The sequence below is a fragment of the Crocodylus siamensis genome, chromosome 13, assembly GCF_052110815.1.
Source record: "Crocodylus siamensis isolate JL-2025a chromosome 13, ASM5211081v1, whole genome shotgun sequence".
NCBI lineage: Eukaryota > Metazoa > Chordata > Crocodylia > Crocodylidae > Crocodylus > Crocodylus siamensis.
The window spans coordinates 36,937,238-36,956,697 of record NC_143407.1 but is presented as its reverse complement, the minus strand read 5'-3'; the positions used below and the strand labels follow the sequence as shown (position 1 = coordinate 36,956,697).

The window sequence follows — 19,460 nt, the reverse complement described above, 5'->3', positions numbered from 1 at the left end:
AGTGATGCACTGCAAGGGACCCGGGGAATCTCAGCTACTTTCAGAACATCTCAGCTAGAATAAATGCAAAGCACAGACCCCTTTAGGAATGCCACTCACTAGATGCTAGACAACGAGGGAAATGCACAAGCTCAATAAAGGAGCTGTCATAGAATTGCCGCACAGACATGCATCTGTCCAGAGCTGCATCCCCTTCCTTTCTGTCTGGGCACAGAAGACGTTCAGCTACCTCTCCTTGAATACAGGAATATTTTATATCAAAGGGGAAGTGCATTTTAATGAAGTTCCAACATTTCAGATAAAAAGCAAAATAGAAAAGGAGGTTGAAAAACAAAAATACAAGTCCATACTACCCAGTCATCATTGGGTATAAAGCCATTTTTGGAAGCAGCCGAAACATTGATCGCTTTAGCGCTTTTGTTCATTAGCCTGATTTCCAGAGAATTGTTTTTTATTTTAGTTTCCTACACTTACATATTCATGTCAGTGATGCCCAGCTTTCCATGGAAATGTTTTGTAATATCACAGCCAAACCACACAGCCTAAAAACAGAAGGAAGAAGTCACACCTGGGCACTATCCCAACATAGCTGTACACCACAAGACAGAAATACCATGCTACCAACTGGAATTAAATCAAACAAACCTCGCCATCTTTAATGGAAGCCGCAGCCAGCCTTTTCAAGACATCAATGGGCTGGTTGTTGTAGAGGGTTTTTCTGCCTCCCAGCATGTTGCCCAGGTACTCCACAGTGTAGAGCCTGCTGTACTCATTCTGAGGTCGAGGATCATTCACAAGGCAAACCTGCCATGATCAAGATTGCAAATCAAGTTACAAATCTATGCAGAGAAAGAACTAACTCTCAGAAGGGAGTACTTCTGCTCTAGCTGGCTGAGCACTATGTAACCCAAGAGAGCTTTGGCTCGACTGCCAGAGTATAGAAGACACTCTCTGGGCTAGTAAGTGCATCTCAGCTGCTACACAGGCTTCACTCCTTATTCTGGGTTTCTCCCTCTGTTTTTTGGTTTGTTTGGTTTTTTTTAATAGAAGTCCATGGCTGAGTAAGCTGTGCACTCTTCCTTGTCCTGTCACAACTTAATCACAAATACCTCGCCCAAATTAATGCAGAACCACCTGAAGGGCAAAGAGCAAATACTAAAAATGCAGAACCAACTTTGCCTTCACTAGGAGCGCTTATTCATCTAAACCCACGTCCCGCAGTCTCAGGTGTACAAACCCCATTTCTGTAACAATGCACAAGACGCTATATTTAACAGTAAAAAGGTGTCTGGTGTTTTGGGGCATTGTGCCTGGCAGTCACATGAGAGGGCTGCTCATACAGTTATCTGTACAGGATGGCTTAGACAGGGACGATCCCATCTTGTTCAGGGGGCTGGACTAGATGCGACCTCCTGGAGGTCCCTTCCAGCCTGACTTCTCTATGATCCTGTGACTCAAGACAGCAGCTTCCGTATTCGCCAACCTTATCTTCCATATTGAAGAGCGGCTTGACGTGCTCCTGGTAGAACTCCGTTGGTGTCACAGGGCCGATCTTGTGATAGTTCTTCTCCTTATCTCTGAACTCCCAGCAGAAGGTGTCCGGGGGGCTCCCCAAGCAGATGCTGACTATTCTGAAGACCTGCAGAAAACAGCAAACAACTCTGAAAAATTCACCTACACCAGTGATGTGCATGATGTTATATAGCATGTGTTAAAGACATGCTCCAAGTCAACTGATACCTTCATGTAGGAACCAGGTGCAGAATTGAGACCCGAATGGCTCCATGCTTGACCACTCGAATAATCTTTTGCCAGTCGGTTCTCTACACCCCATTCCCCAAGTCTTCAAAGTCAAACTAAAGGCTACACAACTAAGAACTTCCTCCCCATGCTGAAAGACATCACTGATTCTCCCTTGGAGGCATGCTGTTTGCCAAAGGCCTCCAGGTCGGACACTAATATTTTAAATTCCAAGCTGGCCAGGAGGAAAAAAAAAAAAAAAAAAAGATGCCCCGTGCAGCTGAGCTAAAGCACTGCCCAAACTTTAACCCTAGCAAAGCCAGAGAAAAAGTGAAACAGTAGTGGTATTTACACTGTGCAGTAACAGGAAAAGGACACACACACACACATTACAATTTACCTTGAGGAATCTCTTTCTGCTAAAGGCTGGGGGAGAAGAGAAACACTGTCAAGGCAATTGCCACCTTTCAAGAAAGCTTCCCCACTACAGCACATGCAAATACTGGATGGGAAGCTGCTTTAATAGTGCACAGCTTGTGCTGTGCATGCAGTAACCCAGCTTTTCCTAGCGTACACACACACACACACACACACACACACACACACACACACACACACACACACACACACACACACACAGAAACCAGTTCCTTCTAATGTTATGCTGTCACCAATTCCCTTTCCTTCTGCAATGTGGATTTGTATTTCAGAAGTAGTTTTTACAGTCTTTGGAAGTTCTAAAATAAATCTTCTTGCATCCATTTGAATGTGGTTAACAATATCTAGTTTTAGGGATAAATGATGCAGGCTATTTGAGAGGCACCGCCTGCTCACTGCAACAGTTTTGGTGGCCAACATGATTCTGTTACACAGCATTTCCTGACTTGGATTTCAAGCTGATTCTATCACTAAGTCAAATTCTTTTTAAAAACACAGGGCTCAGGGGGCCCTCCCCCATCTCCCCACTGTGCTTCGTGGGATGCATTAGGTTTAGGCAATGTCCAGCCAAGATGACCTGAACTTTGCATAGAGAAGGAAGCCAAAGATTGCAGTATTGGTTGAAATACTGTTTGTTAAAGTTTTCAATTCATTTTACTTCTAGCCCCAAATTCCAGAAGCCCTGCAGGCTCCGTGTTCCTCAAGTGCAATTTCAGTCTTGTTCACTAGAGGGAACCCACACTTGAAGCTTTTAGCAGGGGATCAGCCTCCCTTGGTCTGAACTCCCCCATGCAGAACCACCCGTTTTGGTCTCCCGGACCCTGCCCCAAGGTCCAGGCTAACAACCTTGGGGCCCTTGTCCATCTCTTCACCCCCTGCCCTCCCCAGATTAGGAGGAAACTGCACATTTTTGGAAACGACTTCAACTTCCTCCTCCGTGGAGCGAGCCAGGCTAATTCATAAGTCACAGGCCTTGGCCCGTCCCAGCAGCCTGTATGAGGATGAGTGGCCAAGTTAGCTTCCCTGGACTACCCCAAACCTACAGTTGCTTCAGGACTCGAGCTGGCCGGGTTTCTTCCTTCCAGTGCCAATGGCAGTTTGCTGGAAGCATCATACTTCCCTTTTCAGCTCCATGAAATGCCTAAAACTTGAGGGCAGAACCTAGTTTTACTTCTGCAGAAACAACTCCATTTCTAATACATTTTCTGACCTTTTGCCCCATTCTCCTTAGAAGCTGCTCAGGAAAAATACCCATCTGGAGGTTTAGATCAAAACTAAAATGATACTGGCTGCAAAAGGGGGAGATGACTGCACCTCACACCAGCCTACTGTAACTATTTTGTGCATCTGCACTGTCCCACAATTAGTGGATGGTAAACTGCAATCATTTAGGTGTTGTATTCCAGTGTAAACTGCCCTCGCTTAGCTTCATTTACCATGGACTAGTGGTGCATACAGAAGTGACGGTGGATCAGCTGACACCTTCAGCAGTGATAACTCTTATTCTCCCTTTAAAGCAATACAATAGATTTCAGTGCCTAGCCTGAGGGGAGTCAGAGGGGTTTGGGTTTATCTGTGCTTTCCTTACCAGACGGACTTTTAGCTTTACACTTCATGCCAGCCTGTCTTTTTGACGTCAAGCGAGCAGTCCTGTGTTACACTACCTACCCTCCAACACAAGCAGCTCCTCAGGGCAGCAGAAACATTCAGGGGAAAAAATAGTAGAAGAGATTAATTTTAAAGAGGAAACAAGGGCGTGGGCTCATGTTTTTACTGGATGAATTCACACATGGAGTTTTCATAGAACATGTTTTTTTAATAAAAGGTTTTAAGAGGAAAAAAAATTAAACCCCTGACCTGCTATAAATATTGGATTCTCACACAGACCGTTTGCACAGAGATAACATTTGCTAGTGGACATTTCCACTTTGCCTCAGATGGCCTAGATTCACAACCACCCAGGATTACAGAAATAAAGCAGCCAGCAGAGAAGGTCCAAAAGGAAAGCAACGGGCAAAACGGTTCCAACCAAAGGAAGGAAAACGATGGAGACAGAAATCTCAAGTCAGCAGAAGCAGAATGGTCTCCCCGTCTTGTTTTCCACCACACCCACCACAGACCACCCCATAATATCTCAAAGGCTTCCTTCCCAGGGGAAGCTTATTTCAACTTAACAGTGCTTTATAATCACTCCAGTGACAAGTATGCTGGGGCTCTTTTGTTAAAAACAAGACCAGGGTGAGGAGGGGAAAAAGAAGGACCACTACTGATAAGGCAGAGTCCAAGAAAGAGACAGCACTGAAGCCAGAAAAGTTCAATCATATAAGCTGTGATGACGTAAGCCTCTGACCTATCACATACCACTTTGATAAGGAGCATTTTTGTGCTGGAACAGGCTGAACACCAGACACTCAGTATTCACACCAAAAGTGCACAAAACAGCTCTGCTGAAGCTCCAGTATTATTGCCCAGAAGTAAATGGAGACAAACGTGCAAACCGATGCGCAGGAAATTAGACCCTTTCCTAATCTTCCCGTTTTGCCATATCAAGCTTTCAACTTTGGCATCCAGGCACGTTCAGATGCATAGGAACAAGTGAAGCAAAATAACCTGAAACAGTAAGACAGGTGCAGCTAGGCAATCCTAGTTACTAAAAGGAAATCCACTTTAGTATCAGGCAGCTATTAGTGCTGAAACAGGAAGAACCCGGTTAACACTCAGGAATAAACAACCTTTGGATAATTTCAAGATTCAGAAAGAACTAATGAGCCATCAATGAGCTCTGCTTCCAGGGTCCAGCCCTAAAAACTAAGACTCTAAACAAAGCGGGCGGGGGGGGGGGGCGGAAAAATCACTTAATAATGGACTACAGAACTTTGCCCTATCCGACTCAACCAAGCCAATTCTGAGAAACTATGTATTCTGCAACAGCTTCCATGAGGCATAGTTTAACAATGGGAATTGTGTTGATGGCCCATTAACCCACAGAGTACTAAGTTGCAGTGTTGAGAAAGTTAGAGCCAAAGATCAACAACTTGTGCAAGTAGAACAAAAGAATAAGGTAACAGGAAGAAGGAAAATTCAGGGAACATTTTATTAATGCTTTGCATAAGGGCAAGGCATATTATGCTGTAATATAACCTCATGAAACAAGCAGCAAATCCACCTCCATTGAGATCTGTAAAGCTAGATTGCAAAATGCTACTGAACACACCTCTAGGAAATCCCACAGTAGCTGGATTTGGAAGAGGCCCACAGCATCATCTCATACCAGACAACAATAGTGATACCCCCAAACTTGTCAAAACAGAAAAATACAAGAAACATATGACCATAGACACCAATCTTAACATCCCATGAGCAATATATGTGTTGCTTCAAAAACCATCCCTGAAGGAAAAAAACAACAACAACAACAAAAACCTTAGAGAACAGAATAAGTTGGATTAGCATGTGGCACCTGCTGTGTTCAACCCAGCATATCTACAGGGTGAAAGCTCCACAGTTTAGCTCGCTCATACCATTGCAGGAACACATGGATGTGTGTAACCGTGACATCTTAAGAGCTGATGTACGTGCTAAAACGGTTCCTTTTCTTTTCCTCTTCTAAAGCAGGAAAACATTACGTTTGTCCATAGTCTTAGTTTATTTAAAAGTTAATGCACACGGTATTTAGATAGCCTAGCTGGCTTTCCTAAAGCAACTCATTTTCTTCACTGATATGAAAGAGTGGCACATACCCCCTGCTCTTTTCTACGTACTAATGCAAAGCAGCTTCAACTTGCCTTGGTTAGTCTCTTCTGCTCTCTCGTGGAGAACTTCTGCAACAACACACTGTGTAAAACTTCTCAGCATCAACTTGGGAGACAGAACACAGTTCAGTTCATCTAGCCTGTGTTCATGATGTGACCCTCTGCATGCACTAGTTTTAGCCCCCGTGAAAAACTGCAATGGCTCAGTTGTGTCATGTGATAACCGTGCTGAGTGAGGTTAACAGAACAGGTCTTCTGCAATAGTAAACTAATCACAGCTCTGGGATCTGCATGAGAATATCCAAATGCAACAGCACTGCAAAGACAGGCTTGCGAAGGGAAAATGCCTACTAAGTGCCCTAGCAGCACTTGGGGAAGGGATACCCATCTGTCACTAGTGACATGTGGGTATCAGTCAAATGACAGCTCCAGGCACCACCCTGCTGACGCATCACACCTACTCTGCACACGCACACCAACATCCCTGTCGAGGCAGAGATTCCTGGCATGCAACAGTACAAGCTAAGGCAGCTACACCTCCCAGCTCAGGAGACCGTATGTGTGCAGGTGCACGTCTCAGCATGGCAGTGCCTAGCACCACAACCAAGCAATACAGATGTACCCAATTTGTTTTTTGCTTAGTAGGAGGGATTTCCTTTGCATGGTCCAAATAACTCTGGAACAAGAACAAGCCAGAACAACCTCATCTATTGCAACCCCTTCCTGATGGAGAGAATCAGGTTATAAAATATTACCTCCTCTATCATAGTATCCATTGCAGCAGCAAGTTCTCCTTTAGTTGAATCGCTTGCTACCATGTTTCTTAGCCGTAAACAGTACTCTCTCATCTGTTAAAAATAAAAATTAAAAATTAAAAAGCCATTTCACATTTGCAAAACAATCAAAGTATCAGTTGCGCATGTCAGCATATAAGAGGTCAGAACTCTACACTGCAGTTGCAGACATCTGTTTTTAGACATTACCAAAGAAAGATGCAACAAAACTGTTACGTTAAAAAAGAACCTAATATGTCAGTCAGGCTTTATAACGGTTTGGAAAAGATCAACAAAAATGTTTAGGTCACAGAAGCTTAAAATCAGCACAAGCAACAACTCTTCCATCTGACAGTCTGAGCGGGTCTCATTCTAGGGTTGGAAGGGACCTGAGCAGATCATCGAGTCTGACCCCCTGCCATGGCAGGAAAGGTGATTGTCTAGCCTCCTCTTAAAGCCCCCCAGGGTAGGAGCCTGCACCACTTCTCTTGGGAGCTGGTTCGAGATCCTAGCCGCCCTGGTGGCAAAGTCGCGCCTCCTGATGTTGAGCCTAAATCTCCCCTCTGCCAGCTTGTGACCGCTATTCCTGGTCACTCTTGGCGGTGCTCGGGGGAACAGGGACTCCCCCAGTGCCTGCTGCTCCCCCCTGACTAGTTTGTAACAGGCCACAAGATCCCCCCTCAGCCTTCTCTTGTGGAGGCTGAACAGGTTCAGGTCCCGTCGCCTCTCCCCGTAGGGCCTGTCCTGCTGCCCCCGACCATGCGAGTGGCCTCCTCTGGACCCTCTCCATGCTGTCCACATCCCCCCTGAAGCGCGGCGCCCAGCACTGGACGCAGTACTCCAGCTGCGGCCTGACCAGTGTCACACAGAGGGGGAGGATCACCTCCCTGGAAAAGGGAGGATCACCTCAAAAAAAGGCTCAGTTAGGCTCTGGAGCGGTGAGAGATGCGCGGGTGAAGCCCACTGCGCCCCCGAAGCCCCCCAGACACCCCCTCAGCAGCCGCCGAGCCCCCTGCCGACCCCCAGCACAGCCGGAGGTGAGCGGGCTCGTGGTGGGAAGGGGTTAACTCCTCGCTTGCTGGGAGGAGGCGGCTGCCTGGTGCCCCCCGGGTCAAGCCCCTGCCCAGGCCCCACTTGGCCCGGCCCCCAGGGAGCCCCGCGACCGGAGCCCCGCGAACAGGCTGCGCAAACAGGCGCTCGAGTTAGCGCGGAGTCTGCACGGGAGGGCACGAGACCCTGCCTGCGACCCCCCCAGAGTAGCCAGCCCCAACTGTAGCCAGCCTACCAGAGGCATGACACGGATGGGCACGTGCCGCACCCCGAGGGCCCCTCGGGCTCTGCAGCCCCCCCCCCCCCGGGCACCTCAGAGGCGGCCGCCCAGACGGGGCCCGTGGTCCCGGGCTCCACGCGGACGGAGCCCCTGGCTCTCGGCTGCGGGGGCTGCCTGTCCCTTTCTCAGGCTCTGGGGCCCGGGAGCACGGCCCCCTCCCCGTGCGGGGTCTGCTCCTTACTGGGGTCTCTGGCGCGCCAGCGGGAGGAGCTCCAGGCCACAGTCCAGAGACTGCGCGCCGCCAGGGACTGCGAGCAGGAGACTGACTCCTACTGCCAGGCCCGTCTCCCCCGGGAGCCGCAGGGGAGAGCTCCGTCTCCCTCCGCGACTAAGGAGGACTCTGGGACCTCCCGCTCTGCCCAGTCAGGGGCATGGACCGAGGTGGTCAAGGGCCCCAGGGCCCGCTGCACCAAGGCCCCTGCCCCGCCGGGGCTTAGCAACAGGTTCGCACCTCTTGCAGCCCCGGCAGAGCCCACGCAGCTGCCGGCTCCCGCAGGCAGCCCAGGCTCGACCGCAGCTCTCCCCAAGACAAAGCGAGAGGTGTTTGTTGTGGGAGACCCCGTCCTGCGGGCACTGAGGGGGCAATCTGCCGCCCCGACCCCTTAGCCCGGGAAGTCTGCTGCTTCCCGGGGCCCGCATCCGAGACACTGCGGAGAGGATCCCACAGCTCCTCCGGCCCACAGACCACTACCCCACGCTCCTTATTCACGTGGGCACCAATGACACGGCTCGGAGCACCCCCAGCCAGGTCATGAGGTGCTACAGGGAGTTGGGAGCGGGGCTTAGGGGTCTGGGAGCTCAGGTGGTGTTTTCATCGATCCTCCCAGTCTCGGGCTATGGGCTGAGGAGGGAGAGGAGGATCCACGCGGTGAACCAAAGACTGCGGCACTGGTGTCATCAGGAAGGCTTTGGCTTCCATGACCACAGCCCGCTCTTTGGAGAGAGAGGCAGCGAGCTGCTGGGAAGAGATGGCCTCCACCTCTCTCCCCTGGGGAGGAGGCTCTTCTCAGCCAGGCTGCCTGACCTGCTCCACCGGGCTTTAAAACTAAGCCCGCTGGGGGATGGGGGGACTGCTGCCCCTGCTGGCCCGCTGAACGGCCCTTGCAAAGCCAGCAGACCAAGGCACTTAAGGGGGCACTTAAGGGAGCCCAGCCTGCCCCAGCCCTGGCACAATCTGTGGGCAAGGCAAGAGCCCCCAAGGGCACACTTGCCTGCCTGTACACTAATGCCAGGAGCCTGGGCAACAAGCAGGACGAGCTCATCCTCCTGCTCAGTGCAAAGAAATATGATGTCATTGGGATAACGGAGACCTGGTGGGACTCCACCCAGGACTGGACCACGGGGATCGAGGGCTATACCCTGTACAGGAGGGATCGTGTTGACAAAAGGGGTGGAGGTGTAGCTCTCTCTGTGAAGGAAAGCTACATGTCCCTGCAAGCTGATGTTGGTGACCGGCATGGACGGCTAGAGACCCTCTGGGTAAAAATTCATGGGAAAAAACGGCACAGGGGACACAATGGTGGGAGTCTACTATAGACCTCCCACTCAAGGTCCCGAGCTTGACCAGGAGTTCACCTGGGAACTGACTGAGGCCGCTTGCTCCAGGACCTTGGTGGTCATGGGTGACTTCAGTTACCCAGACATCTTGTGGGAAGATCACTCAGCAAAATCTGAGCGGTCACAAAGCTTTCTCTCGTGCGTGGATGACCTCTACCTGACTCAAGAAGTCTATGGGCCAACGAGAGGCAAAGCGCTGCTTGACCTGGTACTGGCTACGGGGGACGACCTAATCGGCGACCTAGTGATGGATGGGAAGCTGGGTGACAGCGACCACGAGCTGATCACCTTCACCATCCGCCATCAGTCAGCAACACAGAAGTCCTCGACTTCAGAAAAGCCGACTTTGACAAGCTCAAGAGGCTAGTCGGTCAGGCCCTCAGGGACCATGACCCCAGGGAGAGGGGAGTTCAAGAAGAGTGGTTGCTTCTCAAGGAAGCGATCCTCAGTGCACAAGCTAAATCTGTTCCAACACGGAGGAAAGGCAGCAAGAAGGCACAGCAGCCCTCCTGGCTCTCCAGGGACCTAGCGGACCTCCTGCGGCTAAAAAGGAAAGCCTACAAAGGATGGAGGACGGGATTCACCTCCGAGGAGGATTATTCTGTGCTGGTCCGGTCCTGCAGGGACCAAACCAGGAAAGCCAAGGCTGCAACTGAACTCCAGCTAGCTTCAAGCATCAAGGACAACAAAAAGTCCTTTTTCAGACATGTGGGGAGCCGGAGGAAAAGCAAGGGCAACGTTGGACCCCTGCTAAACCAGATGGGGCAACTGACAACTGATGCCCAGGAAAAAGCCAACCTATTAAATAGGTACTTTGCGTCAGTCTTTCATCAGTCCCATGGGACGCCCATGCCTGCTATGGGACAGGGAAATCTGGGTGAGGGGGATCCCCTACCCTCCATCAATGCTGACCTCGTGAAGGAACACCTTGAGAAGCTGGATACCTTCAAGTCAGCCGGCCCTGACAATCTGCACCCCAGGGTACTCAAGGAGCTGGCGAGCGTCATAGCCCAGGCCCTGGCACGGGTCTCTGAAAACTCCTGGCGCGCTGGTGTAGTGCCCGAAGACTGGAAGAAAGCCAATGTGGTGCCGATCTTCAAGAAAGGGAGGAGAGTGGATCCAGCTAACTACAGGCCCATTAGCCTGACTTCTATCCTGGGGAAGATCTTAGAAAAGTTTATTAAAGGAGGCCATCCTGAGGGATAGCCAGCACAGGTTTGGTCAAACAAGACCTACCCGCAACAATCTCATTTCCTTCTATGACCAGGTGACCTATCACCTGGGCAAGGGAGAAGAGATTGATGTCATATATGTTGACTTCAAAAAGAGCCTTTGATCTGGTATCCCATGATCACCTCTTGGCCAAACTGGCCAGTTGTGGCCTTGGCTCCACCACGATCCGCTGGCTGGGAAACTGGCTCCATGGTCGGACCCAAAGGGTTGTAATCGATGGCAGTCACTCATCGTGGTGCCCTGTGACCAGTGGGGTCCCTCAAGGCACTGTCCTGGGACCCATACTGTTCAACATCTTCATTAATGATGTGGACATTGGAGTCAGAAGCGGACTGGCCAAGTTCGCCGACGACACCAAACTTTGGGGCAAAGCATCCACGCCAGAAGATAGGCGGGTGATCCAGGCTGACCTGGACAAGCTCAGCAAATGGGCGGATGAGAACCTGATGGTGTTTAACACCGAAAAATGCAAGGTTCTCCACCTTGGGAGGAAAAACTTGCAGCATCCTTATAGGCTCGGCAGCGCTACATTGGATAGCACTACAGAAGAAGGAGACTTGGGGGTCATCATTGACCACAAGATGAACATGAGCCTCCAATGCGATGCTGCAGCTAGTAAAGCGACCAAAATGCTTGCGTGCATCCATAGATGCTTCTCGAGCAAATCCCGGGACGTCATTCTCCCCTTGTACTCGGCCTTGGTGAGGCCGCAGCTGGAGTACTGCGTCCAGTTTTGGGCTCCACAATTCAAAAAGGATGTGGAGAAGCTTGAGAGAGCCCAGAGGAGAGCCACGCGCATGATCAGAGGTCAGGAAAACAGACCTTACGACGACAGGCTGAGAGCCATGGGACTCTTTAGCCTGGAAAAGCGCAGGCTCAGGGGTGATCTGGTGGCCACCTATAAGTTTATCAGGGGTGACCACCAGGATCTGGGGGAACATCTGTTCACCAGAGCGCCCCGAGGGATGACGAGGTCGAACGGTCACAAACTCCTGCAAGACCGTTTCAGGCTGGACATAAGGAAGAATTTCTTTCCTGTCCGAGCCCCCAAGGTCTGGAACAGTCTGCCAGCGGAGGTGGTTCAAGCACCTACATTGAACACCTTCAGGAGTAAATTGGATGCTCATCTTGCTGGGATCCTATGACCCCAGCTGACTTCCTGCCCTTTGGGCAGGGGGCTGGACTCGATGATCTCCCGAGGTCCCTTCCAGCCCTAATGTCTATGAAATCTATGGATCTGCTCGAGATGCATCTGTGGATGCACGACAAGGTGCGATTGGCCTTCCTGACCATGTCCCCACACTGCTGGCCCATGTTCATCTTGGCATCAATGACGACTCCAAGATCCCTTTCCACCTCTGCACTGCAGAGAAGGGAGTTCCCCAGCCTGTAGGTATGGTGCTGGTTCTTCCTCCCGAGGTGCAGCACCTTGCACTTGTCAGTGTTGAAACCCATCCTGTTCTCGTCCCCCCACCCTTGTAACCTGTCTAGGTCCAATTGTAGTCTGTTGCTTCCTTCTAGGGTGCCCACATCCCCCCACATCTTAGTGTCATCAGCAAACTTGAACAGGTGCTTTTTACCTCCTTGTCCAAGTCGCTGATGAAGATGTTGAACAGTGCGGGCCCGAGGACCGAGCCCTGGGGGACCCCACTGCCCACATCCTTCCAGGTCGAACATGACCCATCCACCACCGCTCTCTGGGTGCAGCCCCCAGCCAGTTGGCGACCCAATTGACTGCGCAGGTATTGACACCAGTCCCCCAGTTTCTTAATGAGAACGGGCTGAGAGACAGTGTCGAAGGCCTTCATCCACTGCTCCCCCTGCGTCTAAGGATTTGGTGACCTGGTTGTAGAAGGCCACCAGGTTGGTCTGACGGGACCTGCCGCTAATGAACCCGTGTTGGTTGCCCCTAAGCATGATCTCCCCCGCTGCCCCTCATGGGACATGCGCCAGGATAATTCTCAAAAAGCTTACCCAGGATTGAAGCAAGACTAACTGGTCTACATAGTTTCCCGGGTCCTCCTTCCTCCCCTTTTTTTGAAAATGGGAACCACACTGGCCCTCTTCCAGTCCTCTGGCACCACACCAGAGCACCATGAGTGCTTATACAGCCGTACTAGGGGCCTCAGCTAATTCACTCAGTACTTGAGGGTGGAGATCATCCGGACCAGCTGATTTGAATACATCCAGTCCCTCCAGCAGTTCCCCAACTAGATCCTCCCTGACCCATGGCCTAGGTGCGCCTCCCCTGGGGCCTGAGGGGGGCTGATCTGGTCCCTGCTCAGGAAAATGGAGGCAAAGAAGTCGTTAAATAGGTTAGCTTTGTCATCTGGTGTGACAACCAAGTTTACTGGCATGTCTTGCAGGGGCCCCACGTTACCCGGTACCTTCTTTCTGCCCCCCTTGGTATTTAAAAAAGGACTTCCTGTTGTCCTTGATCCAGGACCTAGTCCAAATCCCATCTCCGCCTTGGCCTCCCTGACTGCCCCCCCTGCAGCCCCAAGCAACCGCAGTGTAGTCCTCCCTGGGGGCGGCCCCTCCTTGCCACTGGCTGTGCGCCTCCCTTTTAGCTAGAAAAGGTTGTCAGGAATTTCCCAAGACTACGTTCTGCTCAGTAGTTTACCATAAATCCACACAACGATATCCAGATCTTGCAACACTATCTCTGTGGCTTGCAGAAAGCAACCTACAACTCCATATTTATTCACATATTTAATTTTGCAACTCTTGCATAATTGAGCTTTTCAAATTAATGTATATATTGCATCATTTTCCTGTGGTGGTGAGAATCAAGGGGAAAAAGACAAAGTGCCAAAAGTTACTGCTGTCACCACCCTTAGGAGCAGGAAGCACTAGACACGGCTTCCCACAGCTGGCTGGTTTACCAGGGTAAAAGCTCAAGACCGGAACAACCAGAGCAAGCCTGAAGCATGAGGCCTCAGCATACATTTTATTTACAACCTCAGTTGTACAGATTTCAAGGGATGCATTGCCAAACTCAAAATTCACAAATCAGAAAGAAAAAGAAAACCTTTGGGAAGGTCTTCAGTTAAAGTGAAGTCATACACTGCCAAGAAGTCCTGTCACTGGACTCCCGTGTCTCACACACTTCCGCTTTTCAGTGAGCAATAATGGATCTCTCTTCCAATCATGCTATATCCTTTTACTATGCAAGCTGGTTCCTGCTGATCTTTACTTTTTTTAATCCATGCTTTTAAGTTTTAGTCACCCTATGTGGCAATGAGCATGAACAGAACCCCTGGCACACTAGCACGTGGCACAATGGAAAGAAAAAAATCCCAGTTCTCCCTGGACACATCATTCATAGCGGAATAGCTACATATCTAGAATTCTTTTTCTGGGAGTTAGCGAATTAAAAGCCATTGTTAACAACTGCCAAGGGGAACCTTTTCAAGCTGCTGTTTGGAAACAAGACCACAATATCCAGTTAAGCAGCCATTATTTGTGAACAGATGTGCTCTCTTTCTCACCCAGTGTTTTAGCACCATTGCCTTTACCCTGTCAATCCTGAAAAAGGCAGGGTGCATGTGGAAACAAGAAAGTACCCCAGACAGCTCCTCAATGCTCTGATCAGGTTAAGGGGCACGTGGAGCTCGATGGTGTCTTTCAATAGCTCTAACCAGAGGTTTAGCACCGCTTCAAATGTTACCTTATGATTCAGAGTCTCATTCATCCTTCTGGAGGCCTCCGTGGTGTAAGATTCAGGGAAGCATTTCTTAGGAATAACACCATATTTTTCTAAAAGAGAATTGATAAAAGAAGTAGCTGTCAGTCAACAGACTTGATTTTCTACACAGCCAGCATTAATACCTCTGATTAACAGTCTCCAAACACAGCTTACAGGTCAAAGCAAAGCGTCTCCTTTCTGCAGCAAACCTTTGCAAGACTATCGGAGAGGACAAGATAATTTCTAGTCTGCAAGGAGACTCTTCCACTCTTATTTATTTATTTTTAAAGTCTCTGCTTACTGTAACTATTCATTACTTGCCAGCAATCCCTCAATTTGAGGATAAGCTCTACCCACAGCTCTTTCATGCCTGGTGCAGGGGGCTGGACCAGATGATCTTGCGAGGTCCCTTCCAGCCTCGCAATCTATGAATCCGTGCTCATTGATGGGTTGAGGCGACTTCACAGTCCAACCCTTGGAGCCACAGAACTGTCCACAGAAGTCCCACTTTTTTCAACAGGCTGTAGGCCAGGATTTCTCTCCTTTTCCTTCTTCTGCTCTTTCTTCTCCACTCTGAGGGCAAAACACCGTACCTCAAAGCAAGATGTTGCTTGGCTGAGGTCGCAGCACCATTGGAGTTGGTTCGCAGCCAGCTCCTCCCAGCTTTTTACGTCAGCGTCCATTTTCTTGAGGTCTCCTTGTAGCATTTCCTCTGACCACCACGAGATCTCAGGCTCCAACTACGCTGGGAGCACAGCACTTGTTCTGGAGTCATGTCGGGCACCTGCACACACAATGGCCAGTCCAGCAAAGCTGATGGTCAAGTACCATCAACTCAAGGTTGGTAACTTTAGCAAGGATGCTGGCTGTGTGGCGACCTTCCCATTTGGTGTGGAGGATTTTCCAGAGACATCATTGGTAATACCTCTTCAGGCTCTGAAGATGACAGTAGTGGTCACCCATGCTTCACATCTGTAGAGGAGAGCGGGAATGCCCGTGTTGCAGATCTGAATCTTGGTTCTTTCTGGAGACTGCAATCAATAGCAACATGCAGAAGCAATTTTCTAAAGGAGGCCCTTGCACACCACTTCCTGTGCTGGATCTCCTTAATGTTCACTCTTTGAGAGATGGCTATGGAGACAAGGGAAGTACCTGACCAGGGTCTTTCCCTCCATGGTTTGTTTGGTTTTTTGTGGGGAGTCACATTCATGACCTGGAGGGGGCTCATAGAGCACTTCAGTCTTCTCAATGTTATGAGAGGCCCAAAGATTGGAAGACTTCTGCAAAGAGATCCAGCATAGTCTGGAAGTTTTTCTCAGTGTGCACAAGGACGGTGCAGTGGTCAGCATATTGAAGGTCAAAAGATGGTGGTGTCGAATACTTGGGTCTTTGAGTAAAAACACCCCATATTGAAGAGCCCTCCATCTGTTTGGTATTCAGTGCCAGTTCCAGGAGGGAGGCCGTTCTTAGCCTCATTCAGTGGCTGGCTCTTGTTACCCGAATTGGGGAACATCCTCAATTATCCCAAAAAGATACCTCTGTCTTAATCCAGTCTCTCTATAATGTTGGCATCGTAAAGTGCCGTATGCGTTTCACATCACCGACTCCATATCATATTTGTTCAGGTTGCAAGTATTAAAAAAAAATCGTCTCTCTCTACTGGCCCTACAGAGACCCCCAACCTGTCACCAGAAATGTTATAGGGTCACAGGAAAGTAGGGCTGGAGGGGACCTCCTGAGGTCATCTAGTCTAGCTGCTGTCCCCTCCCCACCGTCTTGTCTTCTCCAGACTAAATAACCATACATCTTTCAGCCTTTCCTCATTAAGTCTTGCTTCTCAGGCCTCTAATCATTTTTGTCACTCTCCACTGGGCTCTTTCCAATCTGCCCCCATCTTTCTTGAAGCATGGGGCCCGTCCAAAGCTGGACACAGAACTCCAGCTGAGGTCTCACCAGTGCCCAACACAGCAGAAAAACAACTTCCCTTACTATGCACCAATGTAAATGAGCACAGCTCTATTATCCAAGTTACACCCATACCAAACAATTTATCCAAGTGGAGTGGGGTGGCACATCTGTCACAGAATGCTTAATCAGGAATATTTAGGCTGCTTGGGTTTGGCAGATACCCTCACTTGGCTGCAGTCACACTATCACCAGTGACAGGGCACAAAAACCCCGGGTGTGTTGAGATTGCTAGCCAAAGCTACCAGCAAACTTTGAACACATTTGTAATAGGGGGCTGCTGACATGGTGTTTCCCACTAGCATTCAGGGGCTTTGGAGCTTCCTGCTTCTCTTGCACCATAGGAAGTCCAAGTTTATAAACCTTCAAGGCACACTGCAGATCCCATAATTTTATCCCTGGCTCACAAGGAGACAGGACTGGGCCTCATGGGTTTATAAGATAAATACAAGTGTCCTTTTGATATTGTTTTGGGCTACTATGAAGTAAAGGGAACACATCATCTTTTTAAGGAAAGTATATTGTGGAGGGGCAAAAGGCATACAAAACCTTGCTGGGCCCATCTGACCCCAGCAGTCTTTTCTGCCCAAGTGCTGGACCCAGTGATCTCATGAGGTCCCTTCCAGCCCCTAACATCTCTGAATCTAAACTTGGGTGCTCTTTTCTGAAGTTTACTAGAAGCCAGATTTAGTGCAAGCTGGAAGACAGTGAACCTCTAAAATACAGCCTTGTTTATGGCCACAGTTCACGAGACCTCATCCCATCTAGGACTCCTTTCTATTAATTGTTGGCGTGATGCCCTGAGGAAAGCTGTCATTAGTTTTTGCATGATATTAAAAAGAGCTGAAATATTATCATCAAAACCAGATACGTTAACTGGCTCCACTCCTGCTGTTGCAAGGATATTTCTCCTTCTACAACTAGTGTCTACACTCCAAAAAATATATACATTTTTTTTTTTTAAAAATGAAGGACCAGTTAAAGCAGTAAGAAGGGAGATGGACCAGAGTGTACCCCAAAGCATTTAAAAAGCATGGCAGTTAGCACTGAGTGCACAGACTGTCATCTTAACCATGGCTAAAATAATAGTAAAAAATTACTTATGAAGCCCAGTTAAGTCTTTGACTCACAGCAGGGCTTGAAGGGCTCCAGTTACATGTGTTCATTTTATAAATGAGAGGCATAATTAGTATCCGTTTGCAATTAAGGTAGTCACAGTTACAGAAGTCTTCATATTGAAGCATAAAATCTTTTGAGGCATCAATAAGTAATTAGAATGAACTGAATGGGGGTGGCAAGAGGCCCGTTTTCTAGCAACTATTGATAAGATTCATTCTAGAGGCTGGAGGGGAAAAAAAAAGCACATCAGGACTGCATCCATTCCAGATGAGGTTCTGCAGGCAGAAGGGCTACAGCAGTGAGACACCAACCCGGCACAAAAGAGTTTGTTCAGCTCTCAGTGTGAGCAAGTCTGATTTTCAAGGCCCAAGCCGTACCTTTATTTGGCAACGGCAGCCCTTACATGTGTGCGCCACAAGCAATCAGTGAACAAAAATTACACAATACACATACTGGTTCCTCCATTCCTGCTTTTGCAGACAACATGCAGTTGCAGTGAGCCCTTATAATCAGTTTTCCTTACCGATAAGGTTAACCAGCATATCCCACTGTCCACCATCATTTGTGGGGTTGGTAAGCAGGAACTGTACCAGTCTGCCTTCCACAGGTTCCTTTTTCTGAGCAGTTTCCACAAAGGCATTTAACAAATAGTAACAGCGCTCCACCTGGAACAGAACAGCCAGGGTAACAATCGTCACTTGTGACATAATGTATCCGACTTCATTTCTGTGTTTCTCTGCCTTTTTGGAAACCTTACCAGGCAAGTCTGTGGTCTCCCTTGCAACTATATATAATCTTACTTTCTCACTGGTTTTCTAGGTTTTATTCTGTAACATCATTTCCATTTCAACGAAGGAGTCAATGGGCACATCTACCCGAGATGCTAAAAGCACAGTAGAGTAATTCTGCTGTGCACGAGTGCGTCATGGCAAAAGCGGTGCTAATCCACAGCCAAACTAATCTACTGCGCATTAGCGTCACTAAGAGACCGTGTGCTGGTGCTACTGCACAATAGTGCCAGTTACTGCGCATTGCATTAGTATCTGTTGTCACAGGTACTAAACTTAATGCACATTAACAACACAGCATTAATGCACATGTAGATATGCCATGGGGTCTGAAAGGAGGAGGATCAAAGTGAGGTGGGATGGAGGGGAACAGAAGTTGTAGGATGATGACAGGCTCTGTTGCTAGTACAAACAATGAATATCAGAAAAAAGTGCATTAGCTTCCACTGGTAGGTCACAGAACCTAGAAAGAGCTGTGGTGGTACTCCTATCCCACTTGCCTTAAGCATCCTTGAGAGGACCTGCATGTCCTCAAAGGAAAAAAAAACAAACAAAAAAAAAACACCATCTCACTCTTCCAGGAAGTGGCGTTTTAAGATCAAACTGCCAAATTTCCCCCTCCCCTCCCTCACTCTGAAGAATAACTTTCAGTCTATCCCTCTAAAACACTTATTTTACAACTTCATTCATTTCATATGTTTCTTCCGACTGCTGATTTAGTTAAAAATTGTACCCTGGCAGTTTCCACTAAGGAGGGTATATGTTCAACACTGCTGTACCTTATCCCAGAAAAAGAGGTATGCCTGGCTGAACTCAAACTCTTCGAGGTTGAACTTCTTCATGAAAGGGAGACGCATCACATTCAGACATGAAAAGATCCAGCATCTCCCTGAAAGAGTGCAAAGGAACAAAGTTAAACGGTGAAGCTTTTCATTAAGATTTGCTGAGGCTGCATTTAAATAGAAGGTTTAATAGCATGCTGTTTGACTGAATAGATGGAAGAATATATTGCAATACTGAGCCAGGACTAAAAAGGCTGAAAAACAAAAAAACAAAAACAAAAGACAAACCTGGCAG

General features: G+C 48.8%; 1 protein-coding gene across 1 annotated transcript in view; it reads right to left on the bottom strand.

Annotated features, from left to right (window-relative positions):
* The window catches only part of BLMH (bleomycin hydrolase), a 32,172-nt gene that overhangs the window by 11,326 nt on the left and 1,386 nt on the right, over positions 1–19,460 (bottom strand). The window contains exons 3-9 of the mRNA XM_090025465.1: positions 19,163–19,272; positions 18,119–18,260; positions 14,494–14,582; positions 6,686–6,778; positions 1,484–1,639; positions 646–804; positions 475–542 (exon numbers count right to left, since the gene is read on the bottom strand). Of these exons, the coding sequence (XP_089881591.1) occupies positions 475–542; positions 646–804; positions 1,484–1,639; positions 6,686–6,778; positions 14,494–14,582; positions 18,119–18,260; positions 19,163–19,272 (817 nt within the window). The remainder of the gene's footprint in view (positions 1–474; positions 543–645; positions 805–1,483; positions 1,640–6,685; positions 6,779–14,493; positions 14,583–18,118; positions 18,261–19,162; positions 19,273–19,460) is intronic.